Source organism: Camelus ferus, chromosome 3, assembly GCF_009834535.1.
Source record: "Camelus ferus isolate YT-003-E chromosome 3, BCGSAC_Cfer_1.0, whole genome shotgun sequence".
NCBI classification, from domain to species: Eukaryota; Metazoa; Chordata; class Mammalia; order Artiodactyla; family Camelidae; genus Camelus; species Camelus ferus.
The window spans coordinates 40,169,492-40,195,851 of NC_045698.1; the positions used below are offsets into that span (position 1 = coordinate 40,169,492).

Sequence of the window (26,360 nt, forward strand, 5' to 3'; positions counted from 1 at the left end):
AATGCAATACCCAAGTTGTTAACTAATATTTAATAACACTTAAAATTCCATGCATAGTAAATTCAAAAAATGACACAATCAGTGAAGCATTTTATCATTTGCAAATTGTGAGCAGAATTATTTCACAGTTAAGTGCTTGGTAATGGTGGTGTTCATTAATTTTTTTTTTTTTTTGTATCTTCTATTTGCCAAGCAGTGTTCTAAGTGCTGAGGATACAACAATAACCAAAATAGACAAAATTCCTGCCCTCATAGAGTATACATTCCAGAAGGGAAAGAAGGATTAAAATAAATAAGCAGAACATGTCCTGAGGGGATAAAATTTGAGAGAATTTTGACAGAAGCTCAGAGCTCAATAATCATGAGATTTTAAGTAACAAGAGTTCTATTAGCTGAACAATTATTATATGATTATTATATGTAAGAACTTTATTTCATTTATTCATACAACTCTGTAAGGTGTATTTTATTCCCTTTCCACAAACGAAACTTGCTCAGGAAGGCGAAGTAACTTGCTAAATTAAGTGGTGGTTCCATAACAATTTGGATGAAAACTTTACGAATTTTAGTTTAGGCAAAACAGAATGTTCACTTCATTAGAATTTGAGTGTTTATTTAGTATAAGATAATTCATGAGACTTTTTATAAAGACACTCCACCTTTGCCTTCAATGAACTTCAATTAATCTCGAATGTAAACTTCTACTTATTTATGTATTTCACAAAGTAAATACTATTTTAAAACACCTTCTGAACATTATAATATGTGATTTTGGAGCAGGAATGAATTTAACAATTTTCTATTCCAGTTTTCTGTCCCTTCCTTCTTTTTTTTTTAACTGATGGAAAAAAGAAAGTAAAAAAGTAGTATTCAAATTTCACATATTTACTTGGTAGTAAAACTAAGATAAAGACTCAGGTCTTCTGATTTCCAGTCTATTGTTTATTATTAATTTCTTTATGAAACCAGTACAATTTTTAAAAATAAACTTGCCATTCTTTAATGTTCTTAGTGATCATCACTAAGTTATTTTTAATACATTTTTTCCATAGTATTTACTGAAACTTGGACGAAATTTTGTATACATATGTAGATAAGAAAACAACGCAGTACCATAAAAATAGTCAATAACTCAATTTTCAAAGACTTAATAGGAGTATTATTCCCTCATTTTAGCACAACCTTAACAGCATATTTATATGAAAGGTATTCAGACTTATGCAGTAGTGGATGATGCCACTATGTAGGAGAAGAGAAGCTGGAGAGTTGCGTGTGAGCCACCTGGGAAGTAGCAGCTCTCCTGCACCCCGCCTGGTGTTTGAATAGGGTGTTAACTGGCCCTGTTTTAGTGCTGTTACTAACTCTTGCTCAGGGGATGAGATGAACAAAAAAGAAATGGCTTGCGCCAATCACTGGGGCCAATCATTAGTTGCCTTCAAGAGTTGAGCACCAATGCAAAGGAAACAAAGCCACTGGCCAGGCCCAAGGCTACAGACCCTATGCAACAGCCACTGACAGACTGTCAAGAAATAAAAAGCATGAGGAGCTTGAGGAATCTGGTCTTAAACATTGACTGACTTGTGTTTTTAGTGACAAAATAAGAAACCAAGTTAGGATTGTGACCTTTATTTAGTTCCAGGCCTTGGGAGAGCGTAGACTGGGAGGGCTGTATAAACCCACTAGCGCAAAGTTTATGAGTACCCTTGTGAGGATAAACAGCAGTGGTTTGTCAGGAAGTTACAGGGCATTTGCCGACTCCTACACACAGAATTAGAGCAGTCATAACACAGTTCTTTATCTTATTTCCCTTAGTTTTTTCTAGTTTTTAATTGTCCAATTTTTAAAAAGCAGGAAACAAAGAACTACATGGCAGCAAAATAACTATGCCTCCTGTATTTGAGGATGTTGCTGATATACTAGTAAGATAGAAAAGCTTGTCTTACAATAAATGACTTGTAAAAATTCCAGGCACTAAGGTACAGTACAGTGATTCAAGATGGCACAAAAGGACTGTACATGTTTTTTTCAAGGGAAATCCATATTCATGATTGGGCTTTGTTAGATATGTCCCTTGAATTTAATATTTTTCCAGAGTTAAAACAAAAGAACCAACTCTATTCTAGCAATAAATTTAACCCTCAGATGTCTAGAAACTTTATCATAATACAAAGCAAAGTGATTATTTTCCTCTCTGTAACTGGCTTTCCCTGCTATATATTTTAAAAGGTTTTTTGCCAATTTCATTTCTAGCATGGTTTGATTGATATTCAGTTTACAGTTCTAATGATACTCAAGAGTTTTAAAATTCGGGCTGAGTAAATAGGATCTGAATATAGAGAAAAAATTAAGTTTTAAAAAGGAACTGTATCAATGTATTTTTATAAAAATTATAAGTTACAGAAATGATTTTAGCTTTTCTAACTTTCCGTAGTTACTCATTTTTATAGAAGTAACCAAGTATTACTATATGACTCAACAGTAATGAAATATTTGAGTTAGAACTATGCAGCCATTAGGTTCAATATCTGATTTGTGTGATAGTGACTTTTCTTTGAAGTATAATTGAGATTAGTTCATTGGGACAAACTTTTTCTATTATCCTCTCATTCAGGTTTTAAATAAGAGCTAAAGTTTTTCTGTTTTCCAGTGTCTCACCAATAGTAGGCTCTACAAACCTTTGTGTCCTTTACTGAAGAGCCTTCATTTTGAAGTTATTTTCAACTGTTAAAGCAAGTGGTACAGCTTAAGGGTTTGTCTTCACAGCTTTCCTTAAAGGTTTTCATCTAGTCTAAATGGAGCTTTTTAGTATAAACTGACCCAAAAGAATGCTTCAGTTGAAGATGTCTTTTTTTCCCTCTCTTGAACTATTTCCTTAATTGTAAAGAAAAGGCTTGGTAGGAAGTATAAAAGCTTACCCATGACGCTGTTTTCAGACATCCTGTTAAACACAGGTTTAGGGCTGTGCTAGTAAACGTCTGCATTTACGGTTTCTATGCATTTTTTAAAAGCAGGCATTTCACGGGTGTGCCATAAATGACTTTAAAACTGGAATCAATCTGAGGCGCAGTAAACAACTGGCATAAGTGTCCTCTGAAATACGGCAGGATACAAGCACTTTATAAGACTGAAAGACACATACTATTAGCTAAGACACCACAGAAGGAAAATTTGTAAAATATAAAAGGCAACAGAGAGAAGTTACAGGTGATCACTACCTTTGTAATTGGTTCATTGATATATACAGTCAATAAGGCTGGACAAGTATCAGCTCAATGAAACAATTTAAAACAAGTTTCAGGGAGAAATCGGAGTTCTGGTCAAGATGGCGGAGTGGCAGGATGGCGAGCTTGCCTCTCCTCATGACTACAATGAAACCACGACTGAATGCTAAACAACTATCAAAAAAGAAGACTGGAACCTAGCAAAAAAAAGAGCTCCTGCAACTGGAAACATAAAGAGGGAACCACAGCAGGACAGTAGGAGGGGCATGCTCGCGATATAATTGGGCTCCACACACCCCTGGTGGGCGCCCCACAAGCTGAAGATTTGTTAAGTTGCAGAGGTCCTCCCACAGGAATGAGAGCTCTAAGTGCCATGTCAGGCTCCCCAGCTTGGGTTCCAGCATTGGGAAGAGAAGGAGACCCCAGGACATCTGGTTTTGAAGGCCAGGGAGGGTTGGCTCTGGGGGCCTCACAGAACTCGGGGAAGCGGAGACTCCATTCCCTTGAGAAGTGTACACGAAAACTCATGTGCACCAGGTCCAAGGGTAGAGGCAGTGATTTCACAGGAACCTGGGCCAGGCCTGCCTGCTGGACTTGGAGGGTCTCCCAGGGACGTGGGGAAAGGCTGCGGCTCACCCAGGGGACTTACAAGCTGGTGGTGGACATTCTGGGAGTGTTAATCTCCATGAGCTTTCCTGGAGGCTGACATCTTGATTGAATCATTAGCACCAAGACCTAGCCCCTCCCAACAGCCTGTAGGGAAGCCTCAGGCCAAACAAGTACAGGGTCGGAACACAGCCACACCCATCAGCAGACTCCCTAAGCCACAAAGGCCTCTAGACACAGCCCTATCCACCAGAGGTCCAGGACCAAGCGTCACCCAGCAGTGGGCAGGCATTGGCTCCTCCTGCCAGGAAACCTGCATAAGCCTCTAGTCCAGCCTCATCCACCAGGGGCAGATACTAGAAACAAGAAAACAATAATCCCAAAGCCCATGGAAGGAATTCACAAACACATAGAAAGACAGATATGAGGTGGCAAAGGAATATCTCTCAGGTCAAGGCACAAGATAAAATCCCAGAAGAAGAAATAAGCGATGAGGAGATAGGTAATTTATCTGAGAAAGAGTTTAAAGTAATGATGGCCACGATGTTCAGAAAACTCAAGAGGAGTACAGATGAACAGGGTGAAGTTTTTAGCAAAGAGTTGGAAAACAGAAAGAATACTCGAACAGAGTTGAAGAACAAAATCACTGAAATGAACAATACGCTAGAAGGAACCAAGAAGACTAAATGAGGCAGAAGAACAGATAAGTGACCTAAAAGAAATTAGTGGAAGTCACTACTTCAGAACAGAAAAAAGAATAAAAAGGAATAAGAATAGTTTAAGGAACTCTGGGATAACATGAAGTGCTCTAATGTTCACATTATGGGGTCCAAGAAAAAGGAGAGAGAAAGGATCTGAGAAAATTTTTGGAGAGATAATAACCAAAAACTTCCCCAGCTTGGGAATGGAAACAGTCACCCGAGTCTTGGAAACGCAGAGAGTACCACACAGAATCAACTCAAAGAGGATCATACCAATGCACATAGTCATCAAACTGACAACAATTAAGGATAAGGAGAAAATATTAAAACTAGCAAGAGAAAAGCAACAAATAGCATACAAGGGAACTCCTATAAGGTTATTAGCTGATTTTTCAGCAGAAACTCTACAGGCCAGAAGGGAGTGGCAAGATATATTTAAAGTGATGCAAGGGGGAAACTTAGAACCAAGAATACTCTATCCAGCAAGGCTCTCATTCAGACTTGATGGAGAAATTGAAAGCTTCACAGATACGCAAAAGCTAAAAGATTTCAGCACCACCAAACCAGCTTTGCAACAAATGTTAAAGGACCTTCCCTAGTCATCAGACCATAAGAAAAGAGAACAAAAAGAAGAAGAAAAAAAGAGAAAGAGAGACCTACGAAAGATTGCTTTGACTGGGGTATTTTGTAAATTTGGGAATTGTTTGTTCTAGTTCTGTGAGGAATGTCACGAGTATTTTGATGGGGGTTGCGTTGGATCTATGGATTGCTTTGGGTAGTGTGGCCATTTTGATAATGTTGATTCTTTTAATCCAAGTGCATAAGAAATCTTTCCATTTCTTTGTGTCATTTCAGTTTTCAGAGTATAGGTAACCTTGGTTAAGTTTATTTCTAGGTATTTTGTTGTTTGTGATGTAATGGAAATGTCTCTACCAGTTATAAAATTCTGTTTTTTGAAGTGAAAAAGAAAAAAATGAATGAAGGGCCACAAATGGAAAAATATTCTTCTTTTTTATGGATGAGCTTTATTCCATTACATACATATATATATATATATATATATATATATATATATATATATATACACACACACACACACACACACATACATACTGCATTTATATATATACACACACATATATAAATATATATACATATATAAATATATATATATACACACACACACATATATATATGCTGCATTTCCATTATCTGTTCAACTATTGATGTGCACTTAGGATGCTTCCGTATCTTGGCAATTATAAATAATGTTGCTGTTAACAGCAGGGTGTATGTATCTTTTTGAGTTAATTCTTATTTTGTGCTTGGCTTTATTCCTTTGATAACTATGTAAGTTTAAAAAGCTAAAGCTCTAAATGTTCTTAGAAACAATGAACACTACATATATGTAAATTAAAAAATGTATATGCAGTAAAAAAACAATGACCTATCAACCCATGAAAGACATAGAAGAACTTAAAAGACATATTACTAAATATAAGAAGCCAGTCTGAAAAGGTACAAACTGTACAATTCCAAGTAAATGACATTCTGGAAAAGGCACAGCTACAGAAACAATAAAAAGATCGTGGTTTCCAGGTGTTTGGAGAGAGGGAGGGAGGAATGAAAAGATGAAGCACAAGGAATTTTTAGGGCAATGAAATTATTCTGTATGATACTATAGTGGTGGCTACATGTCATTATGCATTTGTCAAAACACATAGAATGTACAACATCAAGGGCGAACCCTAATGTAAACTATGGACTTTGGTTGATAATGTGCCCATGTTGGTTCATCGACTGTACCAAATATGCCACATGATGAGGGATGTTGAGGGTAGGGGAGTATATATGTGTGGGGAGGGAGGATGGCTATGTGGGAACTCTGTATTTTCTGCTCAGTTCTGCTGTGAAACTGAAACTGCTCTAAAAGAATAAAGTCTATTAAAAAAAAAAAAAGGTTTAAGTGGAAGCGTCTATAGATCACTCCTATTTCTCCAATATATTTCTGCAAGTGTTTAAAAACAGAACAAAGGTTTAGGGTGGGGAGAAAAATAAAACAATAATTAATAAGTCTCTCCTGATGATCAGTTAGTCTTGAATTAGTGATCTTGCAGGTCAAGTGCAAAATCTTGAAGTACAGAACAGAAACAACAAAGCAAATATTTACTGAGCACCTACTATGTGGCAGGAACTGTTTTAGGATTATAAAAAAAAGGCAAGCAGGAAGGAAAGATAAGACTATGAAGGAGAGATCAAAGTCAACTTTACATGTAATTATTAGGTGATGCAGAGAAGAAAAAAAAGAGGGGAGAGAAGAAACAATTAAACAAATATTAGAAGAAAATATTCCTGAGCTGAGAAAAGGCTTGAGGCTTTGGATTGAAAGAGCTCACAAGAGGTCCAGGAAGTGAGGGGGGAGGGGTAGATAACTGATAACATTAAGGATAAAAAGAAAAATCAAGCCCTCAGTTGACAAGCTTTCAGCTATAAAGAATGAGTTTCCTACAAAGGGAAAAAAAATCAAGCTGGTTTTAGAATCCTAATCTGCAATAATAGATGCTAGAAGAAAGTGGACATAATAGTTACAGGCTAATGAAATAAAAGGACTGCAACCCAAGAATCCTACCCAGCAAAATTACCATTTCCTCTGCCAGAGGAAAAGATGCTACTCAGTAACAAAAGGGTATCACCCAAATCATTAAGGAAAATATAGTGCACTTCACAATCTTTTACCACTGTACATGTGGCCCTAAAAAGGGCCTGAAAAAAAAACTGTGTACATTCACAAAATGGAGTATTGTGCAGTTAATGAAAAGAAATGACAGTGTGTTAAAATTTGTAACTGGGATTGGTTCTAAGACTTGCAGACATGGAAAATTGTCATGAAGGATAAAGTTTATACTCACATATCCCTAGAGCCCGGAGGCACGGCACACCATGCCACGCAGGGCCACATGGAGAAGGGCCAGGACCAGTCAGGAGGCAGAGAGGAGAGGGCAGAGCATGGCCCAGAGCCTTAACTGGCGTTTTCATGGGAAGGAATGAGTGGGCAGGGCAGGTACACTGAGTAAGTTTGGGACTGGAGAGTCTGAGTAATTTCAGTAGATGCTGGGCTACAGGGGTGGCCCCTAGTCGTCTGGTAGCTGGCCCTGGGGTAGTTTAGAGCAAGGGGAATACTGGATCGGTGTGTAAGTTTGATAAAGGAGATGGTTGAGGGTGTGCACTCTGGATTGGTTGGCTTGCATATCAAAGGCATTCTCCCAGGGAAGTCTTTTGCTATCTCTGGGCATTAGTTAGACATGGAAGGGTCAGTGTCGCCAGGACCAAGGCCCCCAATGCCAGAGTACCAAGAATACAGAAAATAAGAAAATGTAATCAATACAATTGGCCATGATGCTTTGGCATCCTATTAAGGAATATTTGGGGGTGATGCTAGTGGAGACTATGAGAGAGTAGAACACAAGCTGCTCTAAACAGTGTGGAAAATATTTACTAAGAGAGTAGAAAGGAAGAACATAAGTAGAGTTGTAAGGAGTCCTTGCAGGCCAGCCCGTAACTAGATTTTCTATTTATACGGTATTAGCCAAGAAGACAGAGCTGAAATTCTTAGTCTCCAACAATATCTTAGTGGAGTTTCAAAGCGTGCTGAAAGTATGAGATTATAACGTGTCTATTTGTGTATCTACCAAGTGCAGGTCCAGCACTTCTTTTGTTGCAGGGTATTAAATGACATATTAGCAAAGTATATGTAAAGATTAGTGGTATTGTGTGTAACCAAGGGGAAAGAGTGGTTGTGGTAATCACAGAGCAGACACAGGATGAGAGTAGGAAAAAGCCTTGTGAAGTAGATGGTCTTCTCCCCAGAGCGCTTGAAGGAGTTGACTGATAGGAGGCAAGAGCCTCCAGGGAAAACAGTAATCTCCATTAATATTTAGAACACAGATAGCAGTAACCTCCACTAGATTTCCCTTTAGGCATGGGAGTGCAGGGGTGTACTCTTAGGCAGAAAAAAAGGAGTAGAGCAGGATCATGGGCTAAGCAGACAGTAAGCTCAGAAATGTAATGGGATCCCTAATGACAAAGGAAGAAAAGCAAAAATGTCCTATGTCCAATTTGTGCCTTAGGAGAGGTAGTCATGGGCGTTGCTGGGGCTCATGCTTTAGTATCGGGGTGAGATCATCTCCAACGGTGAGGTCTCGGACTGGGAAATGTTCTCTGGGATGTGGGTCTGGGGTATCCTTTCCAAGATGGTACCCATCTGAGGTGATGTGGGTCTCAGCATTTGCCATGTTTGATTGAAACAATGGCTTTAGAGGGTTTGGGCTTCCAGACTGTAAATTAATGAAAGCACCCAGACCAGGGGCAATAAGACCAACAGTCAACAGAAAGGTGTAAAGCTACACTGACAAGGGTTTTGTTTTTGGTGGAAGTTTAGGCTCATACAGGTCCCATATCAGATGAGTAGCTGTCTGCTACAGGAGTACCTATTAATTTCAATTTGGATGTAAAATTTGTAGATAAAGACTATGTCGCCATCAGAACCCAAAAGTACTAAAAGATGTACCTGTATATCCTAAATGCGTACCAAATGAGTCCCCTTGGAGGAGGATGTTATCAGTGTAATGTCATACCTGTGCTCCTGGAAGAAGGTGGATGCAGTTGAGATCCTGTCTGCAAAGACTGTGTGATGGCAAAGCTGCTGAGGTACCTGATGGACAGTCTGGAAAAGGTGTATTGTGTTCCTTTGAGGCGAAGACAAATTGCAGCTATAGGCTGGTGAAACAGGCACTGAACAGAGCATGTTAGCCAAATCTATTAGAGCAAAATATTTACCAGTTGTTGACTGAATAGAATCAGTAACGTCAATAATATTGGATATAGAGTATGGGGGCCCCAATGGATGGGACCACATTATTAATGTTGTAGTAATGCATCATAAGGTGCCCTTTTATCTTTTTGTTATAAAATAATCCTTTAGTATATTCATTTAGTGTATAAATTTTGGATTTCCAATTGGATCAAATTATTCCCAAATTATAAAACTGTTTTAACATTATATATGTATATATTATTCAATTACCTTTTATTTTCTCTGTTTCGCTTTTAAATCAGTAACTAATCTAGAACTAGCATTACGCTTGCTAGACTGGCATTTGCCTAGCACTTAAAATTTAAACTTTTTGGTTTTTTTCCCCTTGGGTTTGTAGCCACCTAAAGTCATTTTTCTTGTTTTCTTCCTGTTTCAGGTTTTTGCACCCTGAAGGTACAGTCTTTTTTTTTTTTTTCTGGCTGGTAAGAGGAAAAGAGGGAGGCTGAAGGGGCCAAGTGCATCTAGGCAACTTTCCCCTGGGATGTCCTCTGTCCACAGAATAATCAGTCCCTTCCTCACGCCCACCTTTTTTCAAATTTGTAGAATGGCTTGAATCTCTAGGTGACTAAAATTTTTCCTTTTTTTTCCCCCCTTTTGGATGTTTACCTGATAAGCTCCTGATGGTTCTGAGCGGCATCTCTGTAAGCAAAGCCCCCCTTCTCTAGGGTGTCCCAATCAACCTTAGAGGGGCTAAAGTCTACATCTAGGAAAGCAATGGTGGCATCAGCATTAACTTTTACATTTTTTGTTTGAGCACAAGACCCTTTGCATGTTGACAATTAGCGGCTCTTAGGAGAGTACATATACATGGATTAAGTACTTTGCATTTTTAAAATTAATTGGATCAACTCTTCAGGGTTTTGGGTGGGGGGGTGCTGGAACCAGATGCAGCTTGAGCCACTGGTCTCCAGGGATGGGACCTGTTAGACCCTGCTAGGTTGGGGAATAAGTTGCTCATGACAGCAGCAAGTAGGCACAGCAATGAAGCTTGCGACTTGAAGTGTTTGTGGGGAGCCATGATCTTCTGAGAAGGCCCTCACACCAAACCCACAAATGGTTCACAGCATATGAGCAAGTGTTCAAGTGGAGCCATCTCCTACTGCTTTGAGGAACAGATGGAATTTGACTCAGAAAAGCTCAGGGAGGACAAGAGAAATGGTTTATGCATGGCTCCAGAAGCATATGTCATTCCAGACACTAGATTCTTCATCTAAGTGACTCAGATGGCTCTACTGCTTGTCAGCATTGCCCAGTCAGTGGATTAGACTTGTCCTATGGCAGCAGGAGGGTAGTCACTCCTCATTCCCAGCAGATGGACCTTTTAAAAATGTAGCCAGTCACCTATAAACCCCTGTGGTTCTGTCCTGGATCTTGAGCTCTCCACCAATGGGGGAAATACACTGAGTGCCCCCTTTAGATTGGGAAATCATGGTAATACCTGACAGAAAAACAACACAATGCAGCAGGCACCAAGCAGCAAGTGCACCAACAACCAGGGGTGCCCTTTCAGGCAGTGTCCCTTGACTGTCAGATCTAGACAATAAGCCAAGAGCAGCTCAAAGAATATCATCTACTTTTCGTGCAAATCACCCAGCTCGCTGTGCTAACTGTTAAGATTTGTCCTGGTTTTGTTCTAATCAGGTATGGCAAGACACACAGAAGGAAATGACTATCACGAAGGAAGATGTTTATATTCACAGATCCCTAGAACTAGAACCAGAAGGCATGGCATACCCTGCCATGCAGGGTTACAGAGGGAAGGACTAGGTTAGGTCAGGAGGCCTCTCTAGGGAGAAAGCAGAGCATGGCCTTTATTGGGGTTTGCTGGGAAGGAATGAGTGGGGCAGGATAGGTACACCGAATAAATTTAGGATTGGATAGTTGGAATAATTTCAATAGACTCTGGCACTTAGTTGTCTGGTACCCTGGCCCTGGGGTAATCTAGGACAAGGGGAATAGTGGTTTAGTGTGTGAGAGCTTGATAAAGAAGATGGCTAGGGGTGTGGACTCTGGATTGATTGGTTTGTATATCAAAGGCATGCTCCCTGGGGAGTCCTTTGCTATCTCTGGGAATTAATTAGACCTGGAAGAGGCAGTGTTGCCAGGATCAAGGCCCCAAATGCCAGAGTATCAAGAATACAGAAAATAAGAAAATATAGTCAATACATGTAGTTATACCAAATGACACAGAAAAATTTCTGTGAGCTATAATTGAAAAAAAATCAGGACAGAACTGTGTATATCCTATTTTTTCAAACTAAAAATACTTGCCCATCTATGTCTACATAGGTCCTTACTGGATTATAATGTGAATGAACACATACTTGGTTAATAACTTGGATTGTGGAAGAAGGGGTAAGGGATGAGGAAGGAGTTGCTGATGTGGGAAGAGGAGTTTGCATGATAACAGCATGCCGAACACCCAACTGTGTAAAATTATGTGTCATAAAGAGATGCATGAAAGAATGGCCACTAAAATATTAGTAGTAGTTACCTGAGGGTGGCATGATTCCAAGTCATCTTTACGTCTTGGAAGGTTTATGGCTTAAATTATTTACAATAAGCATGTATATTTATATAACTATAAAGAAGTAATAGTTATTTACAGCTTGGAAAAAGACTTCTTTTTTCTTAAAACAAACAAAAAAAAATTCTCAATTTCAATAGCATTTTCAAAGGTCATAAACATCCTCACCAAGGGGAGAAAAAGTGAAAGTAAAATGGTCAGGGCTTAAGAAAATTAACTAAAAAGTAAATGTATGGAAAACAAAACATTTGGCCAGAAAGGTCTGATATGAGGCCTAACACTTACACATTTAAAAACTCTACTACTGTATACTTGGTATTCAAGCTCACAAAAACCTCTTTAACTAGTCTCCTACTGATAAGAATCAGAAAGAAAGGGAATGTAAGGTTAGCTTCATGATAATCACTCATGAGTTATCACATGAGAAGAGGAGACAACAAAATAGAAATTTTTGTGACATTTCATGTTTAAGACAGATCTCCTGCCAGGATATCTTCTGCTTTGATGAATGAAGGAGGACTTAGTCACATCTTAACCAGATTCATAGAAAAGCAGTTCAAGTTGCTGACAGTAAAATAAAGGAAACATGGAATTTTTCCCAAGTTAAAAACCTCTTCCTTTTTAGATTGTGGAAGGCATCAAATTCAAAAAAACTTAACACAAAGCTAGACAATGGTCAAATAAATGAAATCATTGCAAAAACTGAATACACAAATAAGAAAGAATTAAAAAATTGGTGCTAACTTTTCAACTATAATTTTTGATATGATCCTCAGTAAAATCATTCTTGAAAGTGAAAATGAGGAAGGTGATGGTACAGTCAGCAGGAGAAAGTCAGCACTGATCACGATACTTGCTCATTCTCTGAGACTGCATCTTACGGTCACACAAACTGTTCAAGTTCCCACAGAGGAGGTGCCATGATCTGTCCCCTTGTACTACAGCTGTAGGGGCTGCAGCAGGCCACAGCATCTGGATCAAGGAGACATGTTCTGATTAAGTAAAGTACATAGAACTCTGTTACAGGATTTCATGAAATTACTAACCTCATTTTAAAATAAATGGAAAGTCACACAAATTCAGGGCTAATTTAGCTGTCACTGGACAATTGAAAAAATAAAACAAAACAGTCCTGTTTTAAAAAAGTTTCATCAATAGAAACAAAAAGGCACTAAGAATTGATATTTATCCTTCCTCATCACTGCTGCTCCAGGCATCTTCAAATGCTGGATTTAATTGTGATTTGGTTGTAGTCTAAAAAAGGGAACAAAAAGAAAGATTCGATTATTCTACCTCAATATTTTAGGCTCATAATATAGTTATGAAATATATCAGATAAAAAGCAATCAGATAATCTTGAAAAAAACTTATATAATTGTTAATTTCAAACCAAAAATAACATAAGAAACACCCTACATACAATATAAAACAGTTTAACTTCATTTAACATAAATAGACATACCAGGCTTTATCCAAATTATGTTTCCTTCAAAGTAGTTACCACACACATACACACACACAAACACAATGATACTGCTATTACTTAAGGTATTTTTACAACCCTTTGGAATTACCTGGAGAAGGTAGCACATTAACATCCATGTAGCTAGGACTGGACTCAGTCTATAATCTGACCTAACAGCCCAAAATATTAATGTAGGCAACTTCTATTGTTTGGATAGACCTGACTTTTATAAATAATCAAAAAGCCATATATGGGGACTAAGGTGGTCCAAAAAGTAATGTGGGTTATTAAATAGTGAGGTTTATTTATTTATTTTTATAGCTAGTAAAGTAGTTCAGAAACACACACAAAATGTGTCAGAAATGGTAACATGTTGGTTGTTAGCATGTTGGTTTCCCTTGGCGTTTTCTTTGAAAGAGAACATGCATTTAGATTGTGTTTATTTAAAAGCAAGAATAAACAAATGGGACCTAATTAAACTTGAAAGCAAACGAAACCATAGGTAAAACAAAACGACAACCTACAGAATGGGAGAAAATTTTTGCAAATGAAACCGACAAAGGCTCGATCTCCAGAATATATAAGCAGCTCATACGACTTAATAAGAAAAAAACAAACAACCCAATCCAAAAATGGGCAGAAGACCTAAACAAGCAATTCTCCAGGGAAGAAATACAAATGATCAATAGGCACATGAAAAAATGCTCAATATCACTAATTATCAGAGAAATGCAAATCAAAACTACAATGAGGTATCACCTCACACCAGTCAGACTGGCCATCATTCAAAAGTCCACAAATGACAAATGCTGGAGAGGCTGTGGAGAAAAGGGAACCCTCCTACACTGCTGGTGGGAATGCAGTTTGGTGCAGCCACTGTGGAAAACAGTATGGAGATTCCTCAAAAGACTAGGCATAGACTTACCATATGACCCAGGAATCCCGCTCCTTGGCATATATCCAGAAGGAACCCTACTTCAGGATGACACCTGCACCCCAATGTTCATAGCAGCACTATTTACAATAGCCAAGATATGGAGACAGCCTAAATGTCCATCAATGGATGACTGGATAAGGAAGATGTGGTATATTTATACAATGGAATACTACTCAGCCATAAAAACCAACAGCATAACATCATAACACCATTTGCAGCAACATGGATTGTCCTGGAGAATGTCATTCTAAGTGAAGTAAGCCAGAAAGAGAAAGAAAAATACCATATGAGATCGCTCATATGTGGAATCTTAAAAAAAAAAAACAAAACAGAAATACAAAGCAGAAACAGACTCATAGACATAGAATACAAACTTGTGGTTGCCAGGGGGGGACATGGGGTGTAGAATAGACAAACAAGATTGTACTGTGTAGCACAAGAAAATATATACAGGATCTTGTGGTGGCTCACAGCAAAAGAGAATGTGACAATAAATGTATGTATGTTCATGTATAACCGAAAAATTGTGCTCTACGCTGGAATTTGACACAACATTGTAAAATGACTATAACTCAATAAAAAAAGTTTAAAAAAATAAAAAATAGATTGTGTTTATTTAAAACAACAAAACATTGCAGTATTCTTACAACTTTTGAGCTGCACCTAATAAACATAACCAGCAATTAGAGGAATTTTAATTATCTGGGGTTTTCAAATCAATTCACTTTTTTGGGAGACTTTCTGAATGGCAACCTTCTTATTCTCAGGCAAATGATTAAAGGGCTTTAAGATAACCTCATTTTTTTGAGTATCTGGACATTATGAGCAGCTTTTACATTTGTTATGAGTTTGTTTAAACCCCAAATCCAATAATGTATTAGTAACTAGATTACTCTTAAATCATCTTAGATGTATTGCCTTTTATAACATGTAGCAATATTTTATGTTAAGGGTAACCCCTACAATATACCTGAGAATGTTCAGTTCCTTTTTGATGAACAAGCTGACTTAGACTCTTATAAGTCAAACAATGATAACAGGAGAAAAAGTAGGTGTTTCCAGAAAATTCCCCAAGTATCAGCCTGGATAGTCAGAAAACAATCTATTAATTTGGGTATTCTTTATAGCTGTTAAAGCTATAGCTCAGAGTCCATTACTTAACCTAATGTTGGGTATTGTTGCCATTACTGAAACTAATGTTGGCCGTTTTCACTTAGTTGTACAAACAAAATTCCATTATATCCCAAATGTCCAGACCCAAAACTATTACCAAGCCTCAGCTAACTATTCAGTTTTTTTCTAGCAGCAGTCCACTTACTTGTGAGAGTAGCATACTGAAGTCTGTTCATTCATTCTTTCATCCAAATGTTTTCTGAATTTCCTATCTTTCTGGGTTTATAATTTAACTACCAAATTAGGTTATTTAGTGCGAGTTTACTCAAAGATGTATTGTCTTTAGGGGTAGGTGATTATTCTTTCCTCTGCTACCTCTGAAAGCCTCTAAATCTGCCTTAGTTATCCACCAAAAAAGCCCTGGGGTAGGTAAGCCAAACAAAAGTCATTCCTCCTAATTCCACTATGGAAGCCCAATATATAATATAACCTATTAAACATTTAAATTTCATTTGAAGACTCAACAAAGAAGCAAAATTATATTTTAAGGTAAATTACTGTTGCTATGAGTGGACAAAAATAATAAGTGAAAATTGGAAATGCAGTTGCATATAAATTTTAGTCTGTAGTAGTAAAGGATAACAATATGAATGTATTACAGTATTACTAGAAGTACATTTTATTGCTAAAAAATCACAAATAAAATATCTTACTTGTAGTTGAAAGTTGCAATAAAAATATTACATATGATGTGGTACACATATTGCTGTTTGTGACCCACTGATCAAGTCTAACTACCATCTATTCAGTTTTCTCTCCAACATCTCCGCCTAGTGGACATTCTTTCTATGCTTGAACATATCCATCTCTAACTTATCAGGCTGCCCGTTTTACTGAGAGACGGTTGTGAACGTAGTTAGATAAGTATGAATCTAAAGGGGATCTAGCTCAGGTCCAAATAATGGAAAGGGAGAACAGAACCAAGCTTAACATCTACCACATATATATCTTGATAAATTCTAAATTTCTTACTAGTAATTAGTGGAAAGTCTTTATAGGTAGAATATAGGGGGGATCTGTTTTAGTAAGTGATTATACATCCACACAAGTGGTAAATAAAAGTTACATATTCTGTCACTGTCAAAATAAAGTAAGATTTTAAAAGAGATCATATTTAAACTATAATATAGCCACCCAAGAGACCTCAGGCAGGAAAAAGTGAAAAGAAGTTATACAGCCTTGCTCTGACCCTGACCAAGTTTTAGGAAGTGGGGGCAAAAAAAAGGGTAGATCTCTTAGAATATAACAGAACAGCCTGCCAACTAAATAATAAGATTTATGCTTAAAGACAATAAAACCTATCCCTATCACCCAATGTTTTTTAGTTTTTTATGGTAGAACTAAATTCCTCCTCTATCTTGGATATCAGAAGAAACACCCCTAAGGGATTATATTTTGGCTAATGGAGAAGTAAATCTCATCTCAAGGGTGGATTTGAAAGGAAACCTAAGAACACGTTTGCTTTGATGATTTTGATGTTTGAAGAGATCATAAACTTGTCCCAGATCACTAATAAATGGCAGAACTGGGATTTGAACCCAGTTACCAGTATTATTATTAGTTAGTTTACCTGACACTAAAGACCAAGTAAGTGTGTGTATGTAGTTGTGTGTTTTGTTTTCTGTTAAGTTCCCTCTCCGGGAAAATGTAGCAGTCACCCATTTGATAGTGAGATGAAAACACGTTTAAATACAAGTTAAATAGTAAATATACATGTAAGGGACAGGGTCTTATGTAGACAGACTTCTCTACTGGGATCTACAACATGACCATATTTATGTTTTACCTACATTCACAGGAATCTTTCAAACTAAAGTTTTTGTGGAAATAATGTAGTCACTTACCGTCTTATATTAATATGAGAATGGTGCCTACCTTAAAGCCTTATATACCAGTATATTTTAAAAGGTAAGGTTTTATAGCTCTTAAACTTAAATATAAAGCTGACTTGTTTCTTGTGTACTTCGATTTGATTTCTACTTTTTAGCTTGATTACCCACATACAAAATTCTTCTAGATGAGGAGTTCAAACTACCACCATAACTTCATAATAAGGAAATAAACTGTCCCATATTATCTTTATAAAATAAGCAGTTTAGTTTTCTTCTAATATCCTTTTTTCCATATTTAAGTAAAAGATAATTTACCTTTAATTTATTTTTATATTTTTCATTTGGTAAATGATTGTTCAACTTTCCAACATAACCTATAGTGTTATGTTAGATTTAAAGTATATAGTAATTGACAAACAACAGGATACAGTAATTAACAATAATACAAAATAAATGGCTAAACCAAATTATTTGAACATATTAAGCTGTCTACAAAAAAAAAAAAAAATTCAGTCATTTAAAGCATCTGTACACTAAAACTAATCAAAGCCACAATAGACCAAATTGGACATGTGATGAAATCTGGAAAATACCACCTTTAGGTAGCTTAAGGTAAAAGTAAAAAAATTCAGAGGCTACTACCTAAGACCAGAGATCATGCCTTATTCATCTTTGTTTACTCACTGAATTTTTAAGGCTCTTTATTCACACTGTCATATTTGCACCAATTTATGCTGTAAGAAAGGCATTAACAGACTGCTGGTAGAAGTGTAAATTGACAAAATATGACAGCATGAATAAAGAGCATTAAAAAATGTCATACATGATAACTTAATAGATAAATCTACTTCTAGGAATCTATCCAAAGAAGTAATCAGAAATATAAATAATTTATGAATAGCTACCTTTATGTTTTATAATGATCAAAAGAAATGTCTTCAAATAGGTAAATATTTAAATAACTGTGGTATATAAGTAACAGAATGCTATATTATTAAAAACAATACTTATGAATAGCTATTAATGACATGAAAAAGTCTTATTGTATAGTATTGAGAAAAGTAGGATGCAAGGTTGTATGTTAAGCATGATATTAACTATGTTAAAAACAAACATGCAGAGGGAAAAACCAGAAGTAAAATGAAGTAAAATGTTAATGGTGATTAAGTCAACTTCAGAAACTTATATTTTTAATATTTTTTGAATTTTCCAAATGTGTTATAGAGGCAAATTATTTTTACAATCAGAAAATATCAAGAAATGCTTTAAAAGTCTCATGTAAGTTAATACAAAGTTTTTTCTTTATGATTTACAAGTCCCTGTACAATTTGTACTAATAATATTTACCTCATCATCATTGTCAGGAACTGGTTCATATAAGGATGGTACCCAAGCAAGAATATTGCAGTCTCGGCCACCACTGTACAGCTCCTGTAACACAGAAAGCGAAGACACGGCTGTGGGTCAGCTTAGAGCTGGAACCAATCTGAAATGAGCTCCCTGAACTCTTTAAACCATTAGTTCTTAGGTTAGATCCATTAGATTAATTCTATCTCTACTCCCCAAAGACACTGGGCTGATGTCCTCTTTTGTTTGTTTAAGATGTAGTAAAGGTTTGTTTTATATTTAAAAATAGTAGTAATTAGGATATGTCAGAGTTTGCTAACATGTTAAAATTTACAAAAACACTCAATCATAGTGGTTTTTATCAGTCATAGTATCCATCAAGTGTTAAGAGTGGAAAAAAATTGAAGAAATGTAAGAGTTTGTCCTTTTCTGTCAATAACTGAGTTTCAGTAAAGACTTCAATGAAGAAACCACGAATTTCTAGCTAAAATAGGCCAAAAATTCAAGAAGTTTTATTGAGCTCACAGCTGCCTAACTGACTGCTATTCAACTGATGAATTTGTCAGCTTGCTGAGAGGTTTACTTATAAGGGGAAGCTTGGGCCAATGCACAGTCTGTCACTGTCTTCATGGATATGCTGTCTGCACATGCTCAATGATGTTCACTCCACCCCAACAGAACTTAAGAAACATGTTATACTGGCCTATATTGAAAATATTCCTATGGGGGAATCTCAAAGCTTATAGAAATTTCAAGATTAAGTTACCAACATGAGGTTCTCTCACCCTTGAACAATCAATATATATCTCCTGTGAACAAGGACTCTCCTACATAAATACAATGCAACCAGCAAAATCAGATGGTTCACACTTATATATCACTACCAGCCAATTCTTAGACCCCATTCAAGTTTCACCAAGTGTCCCAACAATATCTTTTAGAGCAAAAGGTTCCAGTTCAAAAATCACATGCTGTACTTAGTTATGTCTGTTTAATTTCCTTCAATCTGGAAAGTTCTTCAGTCTCTCATTGGCTTTCCTGACTTTGACAATTTTAAAGATACACAGCAGTTATCGTGTAGAATGTCCCTCAAATTTTGTCTTATGTTTCCTCATGATTAAATTCAGGTGATGCATCTTTGCCAGGAATATCACATACCTTGATAATTTGATTACACTGATGTATCTCAGTCTTCTTCAAGGTAAAATTACTCATTTTACCTTTGTAATTAATATTTTGTAGGTTCTACCTCGAGACTATGTAATATCCCACTCCTCATCAGACTTTCAATTTATTAGTTTACTTACTTATAGCAGAATGGATTCATGGATCCCTATTTTAGTTAACGGGGAATAATTCATTATCATTTATTTTGATGTTGGGTGTATCTTTTCAAATTTTTACATTTATGATAGAATTACTATAATTATCAATTTTATTTTCAGACAGTGAGTTTTATGTAATATATAATTGATAAAAGGATTCTGTTGCTAAATGGATGCAGGAGTACTATACTCCCTTTTAATTCTAGGAGGTGCATACAGCTCAGTGGTGGAGAGCATGCTTAGTATGTGCCAAGGTCCTGGGTTTAATCCCTAGTACCTCCATTAAAAAAAGAAAAAAGTGTTTTACTTCTATAATTTAGATTTATAATTATTGTCCTTTTCAGAAATCCTAATAGATGGAATGGGATAAGAGTTGGATGCTTTCTGATGTAAGGCAGTGATTCAAATCTTTCCTGGTACATAGCACATACAGAAATGGTATTTGTCAGGAGGCAACTGGCCACAGGTTTCTGGCTATCCTTGGCTTGTCCCAGCTATTCTAGGGGCTGAGGGAAATCAACAGCTTGACACACTTTTGATCCATTCTAGGAACACCTGTTAGGGAACTTTGATTTTGTAGAAAGCAATAATTGGTAGTCAGAATACCTGCATTAAAGTCTTGGCTGTGTCTCTAAGTGACTCTGGACAAGAAAAGAGGTACTGTATTCTAAGAACTTCTTTGAATGGATAATCATGCTCTGTCAATCTGTGTGCTGATTTGAGGCAAGTCATGTCACCTCTCTGGTTGCTGTAGTAGTCTTTTCCCAGAAATAACACTAAAAATGTTTAATAACTGGTATATCAGGACACTGGCAATCAGAAGAGATACTGGACATAGAGTGGGAGGAGGGTTCTGAAAGCCTTTTTTAGTTGCTGGGTTGAGGTGAGGTCTAGGAGGCCCCAGGGAAGGGGTGAAGCTAAAGGTCACTTAGGGGGCTTGGTGCAATAGCTATGTAACAAACAGAAGGATATGTATTTGAATATTTTAATAATGGATACTGCCATATTGAGGTGTGCTGGCTGAAAAACCAGCCCTGTATATTTTACTTCACAGTGTCAAACACAAATAAAGTAATGAGTATTAATGAATGAATGAATAAGGTGATAAAAGTCCTTCCTAGTTCTAAGAACCCATAATTTTCATTCTTTTAGTATTTAACTTTCATGAGCCTCATTTTCCTTATCTGCAATACACAGAAAATATCAACAATCTTACTACATTGAGATTCATTTAAAGGAGCCTATGATGTAATTCGTGCAAATATTCTGTGGAAAAAGCAATCTGCTCAACTGGTGTGATAAAAGAGAAAGGTAAGGATGTTAAACAAACAAAAACCATAGGTACTTAAATTATGTAAGCTGGATCAACTCAAAAGCAAACTTATTAGCCATTGGCAGAAAATTAAAAAAACAAACAATATTGCAGACAATCAAAATACACAAACTATGTTTTGAGATTAGATATACATGTTCCATTTTTTCCCCCAAAAGCTTGTGGGCAAGAAATTATTTTAATTTGCCAGAGATTTTCAACTGCTAAATAAATGGAGCCCATATGCAAAAGAATTTATCCCAGTCAAGTTGCACAGTATTATACTGATTCATAGAGACATCCTATGCCACCTAAAAATATACCTTCTATTATCCTTTATTCAATAAACCCTAGCTCAAACGTGGATAAGAAGTATAATTCCTTAGAACGAAATTGCAGTGTACTCTTTTATATACAATCACTCTACCAAGCTAGCTATCTGAACATTTTAAATTCCCTTAAGTATCATTCTTACCTGGAAATTAGACTGAAATACACAGCAGTCAACACTTTTATAATGTCCCTTAAGCATAGTTATCTGTTCTCCTGAGTAAACGGTATAAACAGCAATGGTGCTACCATATGGTACAAAAACAAATTCTGAACTGCAGCCACAGGAGACAGTGAATTTCAATCCTTTTCTACTGTCATTGTAAACTTTTCCATAGTTCACCTGTAGGATGTAAAAATCAAAAAGAGACTTAAATATAATTTAAGACAATAAAGACTAGAAAAATATTTACTTAAAATATTACAATATACTATAGAAATGGCTCCAGTAAGTCTAAAGAAAATGATCAATGTCCTAATAGAAACATGGGCCAATGACATAAATATACATTTCACATAAAAGGGAAATACAAACAGTAAAAAAAAAAAAAAAAAAAAGGCCACAAAAGCAAAGGTTCACATTTCAACTTTGAAATAAAAATGCAAATTAAGGCAACCCTGAAGAATCATTTTAGACCATTTAGCAAAAATTTTAAGAAACCATAAGACAATACAAGTGAGGTAAACAAGTAGGTGGTACTGTAATTTGATCATTCCTTCTAAAAGGCCAAATGGTTTATTATGTAACAAAATATAAAGATATTCTTTTTTTTTGGAAGGAAGATAACCTTCTTTTTGTTTTAAAACATTTTAAATTGTGGCAAAATACACATAACATGAAATTTGCCATCTTAACCATATTTAAGTGTATGGTTCAGTGACATGAGGCATATTTGCATTGTTGTGCAACCATCACCACCATTCATTTTTTTATCTTGCAAAACTGAAACTCTGTACCCATTAAACAATGAAGAGTCTTACTCCTTGACCTAGTAACTACTCCTAGGAATTTATCTTAGGGAAATAACTAAAAAGCAAAAGGTATATGCCCAGAGGAATTCACTGCAGTATTATCTAGAATGGCAAAATACCTGAGAATAGATATAAATTCCTAATAATATCAAATTAAGTCCACAGTTTATATAGCAATTAAAAAATTTAAGTATAAACATTATACAGAAAATAGGGATAAAAGCTAAGTGTAAAAAAAGAATACAAATAGCTTAGCTTTATGTAAGTAATTATGCATTCTGGACAAAAATAAAAATTCTGCACCCTGCATGCCAAAGGTACATCAGCAATACCTAAGTAGGTAGAAATGCAGAATTCCAGGCCCTATTCCAATCTACTGAACTAGAATCTTTATTTTAACGAGATCCCTGGGGTGATCGGTAGGTTCATCAAAGTCTAAGAGGCTCTGGACTAAAGAAATTGACAGGTTTACTTCCTGCTGATAATTTAGATAAGCAGCTTAGGGTAGGTGTAGAGCCAGTCTCTAATCATTTGGAAATTATGAGCATGCAAATCATTATTTCCCTTCACTATGGTTAATACTGGAGTTTAAACAGACTCACCGTCTGTTCTAATTCTGATTTGACTTTTTCTCTTTTTCTAAAGGTTGGGGTGGGAATGTGCATGTATATGTGTGTATAAACAGACACTGAGGCTCAAATGGATAATACTGATAATCTGTGGATACTACACTTGGCTTACCTACCCATGAGGTTAACATGTGACAGAAAGGAGCACATGTATTCTGCTATACCACTGCAGCAGTTGTACAGTGAAACATTAAAACACTGAATTTATAGTCAGTAGACTTGGGTTTTTGAAACCCACCCCACCTTCCTATTTTTTTTTTTTTTTTGCCTCTTATGAGTAATGAATGATTTAACCTGAGTTTCATTCTCCTAATCTGTTAAATGAAAATTACATCATTTACCAGAGTTATTGTGAAAAAAATGAAATAATACATGAGAACACCTAGAAATAAAAGTATTCAGTAAGTCCCTAGATTTATTCATTCCTATACATAATTTAAAAGTATAACATTCCCTCATTTCTGTCTTTTGATCCTACATGTACAATTTGTAGAATGACACTGGGAGGTAGATGGAAAAAAAAATACAAACTCAACTGGCAATTCTCTGTTCCTCCTGGAAAAATTATGATCTGCTAGACTGTGATGGTCTCATTCACATATCAAAACATCTACCTACAAAACCTATGTTCTTTCTACTATAGCACATTCATTCCCAAATGTGAACTGGAAAGTATTCAATGAAGTATAAATATTGAACCAGCTCACTAAACTTTGTCTTTATCCTTAGGTGCTCCCCCTGCATCTTACAACTTACTGTCCTATTAATCCTTATAACTCACTGCTGTGATCAAATCACCTGTGGGCTCAAAACTATCAGTATGTTTTCAACGTCTACAGAATGAACTTCAAATAACATATTAAGAAAAGGGGGGATCTACTTAGTGCTTAGTGTCATAGACTATGCTAGGTGATTATCTAAGCTTCCCATTTTATCACTATAAATGCTCACCATAAAATTCAGTGTGTGACAAATAGCATGCTATATATTACTATGAAAGTACTGAAGAGGAACAGGCTGCTTTTGGCAATGATGTCTTAAAGGTGGTATGTACAGGCTTTGAAAAGATTTTGATATGTGAGGAAGATTTCATAGACTTGGGATAGGATGATGGCAAACACAATTCCTTATCATATGAGCCCTTTATATTGTCCCAGTAAATATATACATTTAGTCACTAAGTAAATATCTACAGTGATGCAGAGATTCCATCACAAGGCAACTCGTTTCACTGTCAGCATAATTAATAATAATGACAGGTAACACTTACTGAATGTCAACATCTGCTGTAAGTACCAGACAATGTGCTAAATATTTCATGTAATTATTTCATGCATTATTTCATGTAATATGCAAAATAATACTATGAGATATGTAGCATTATTATACAAAAAAATACTTAAAAAGGTTCAGTATTATGATCAAGGTCTCTTAGCTAGTAAGTGACAGAATTAGAAACTGAATCTACATTGCACTAATCAAAAAGCACTGTGGTAAATTATTTTTCTTTCATTCTCCTAACTGAGATTATAGTACACTGTAGTACAAGTGAGCACTGGGTACTCTGGAAGCATTTAAGCTGGACTAGAGGAGTTAGAGAGAGGTTGTGTCTGAGATGAATCTTGAAAGCTGAGAAGCAGCTAAGACAGGAGAAGACAGTATTGTAAAGCACGGCAGCAGTCTGTGCAGCAGAATGGAAGGGTGGGAGAGCATGGTACATTTAAAGACCGCTAAGTAGTTCATATGGCTAAGGACAGGGAAAAAAATGGGAAAGTGGCAAGATATAAAAATGGTGAATTACAACGTACAGCTTATGAAGGCCTTGTGCACAACAGACAAAAACATTCAGGTTTTTAGAATTTTTAAAAAAATTTTAATGGAGGTACTGGGGATTGAACCCAGGACCTTGTGCATGGTAAGCTTGTGCTCTACCACTGAGCTGTATGCCCACCCCCTATTCAGTTTCAAAAACCTGAAAAGTTCATTGAAAAAACACTGAAAGATTTCCACTGGGAGATGAATTTGGGAAAAGTTAAAAGGATGAGTAATTAAACAGAGAGATCATGAGGGCCCAGAATGAAGCTGGAAGGGAAGACAGATGTGAAAACATTAAGAAGAAAGAATTAACAGGACTTGTAATTGATATAATAGCTGGGATAAGGGAAGGGAAGGATAAAGAATAGACTCTCAGTTTCCAGCCATTGGTGACTGGGTGAATGATAATGTCAGTAACTAAAACATTAAACACCAGAATAACTATTTTGAAATTTTGTTATGCCAAAAGCTGCCTATGAATATTCCCTGTAGGTACATTGTTCTTATTCTAAGGCAATAATCTCCAAAGTACAGTTGGCACCTCAAGGAATCAGTAAGATGTTCATTAAGGTGTGAGAGGAAAATATGAAAATTTCTATTTCTACCTTATTTTTATCTAAAAAATAAATTAAGCTTTAATAAGAGACTTAAAACAGCATGTATGTATAATTTGTAAATAATTACACATGTACTGGAAACATGTACTTACACATCTTTCTTAAATTAATAAGGGTACCACTACTAAGGCAACTCTGTACAGTAAAAATGGTTATTCTTTATGGTATGCCTATTACTTAGCAGATCACAGTACTACTCTTTACATACTTTCATTTTGTCCTTACAACTACCATTTATTTAGATACATAGTAATCCTGATTTACAAAATGGAGACAAAAACTCTGACCATAGTCCTTCATGATTTTACCTTAAATAAATTATCTAATAACCCCAAATTACTAAACAGCAGGACTGGAATTTATTTCCTATTCTGTCTGACAGCCCTTTAAATATCTGAGGATAGCATGTGTTCCCTGAGAATTACTTTTTCTGGGATCAATGTTCCAATCCCTTTAAGTGTTCTTTGTAGGCGAGTTTCTGAGCCACTCTAGGCATTTGGCATGAATTACGTTTCCTTTGATCAAGTCCTTTTTAAAACATATTATCCATTTTAAATATACTATTCAAAATATGGGCTTACTAGCAAAAATCCATAGAGTATGAGTATTACCTTCAAGGAGAGAAAAATGGAATCAAATCACATTAACAATTTATGTATATACTCAAGACTATTTCTG

The 26,360-nt window shown here is 36.2% G+C and overlaps 1 protein-coding gene across 2 annotated transcripts in view; it reads right to left on the bottom strand.

The window, feature by feature from the left end:
- Nucleotides 1–9,871: 9,871 nt before the first annotated feature.
- ERCC8 (ERCC excision repair 8, CSA ubiquitin ligase complex subunit) overlaps nt 9,872–26,360 on the bottom strand; it is a 47,869-nt gene continuing 31,380 nt past the window's right edge. For both annotated transcript variants that reach the window (XM_006188923.3, XM_032472828.1), the window contains 3 exons: nt 21,795–21,992; nt 18,683–18,766; nt 9,872–13,182 (listed from right to left, as the gene is read on the bottom strand). In XM_006188923.3, the coding sequence (XP_006188985.1) occupies nt 13,114–13,182; nt 18,683–18,766; nt 21,795–21,992 (351 nt within the window). In that variant the 3' untranslated portion in view covers nt 9,872–13,113. The remainder of the gene's footprint in view (nt 13,183–18,682; nt 18,767–21,794; nt 21,993–26,360) is intronic.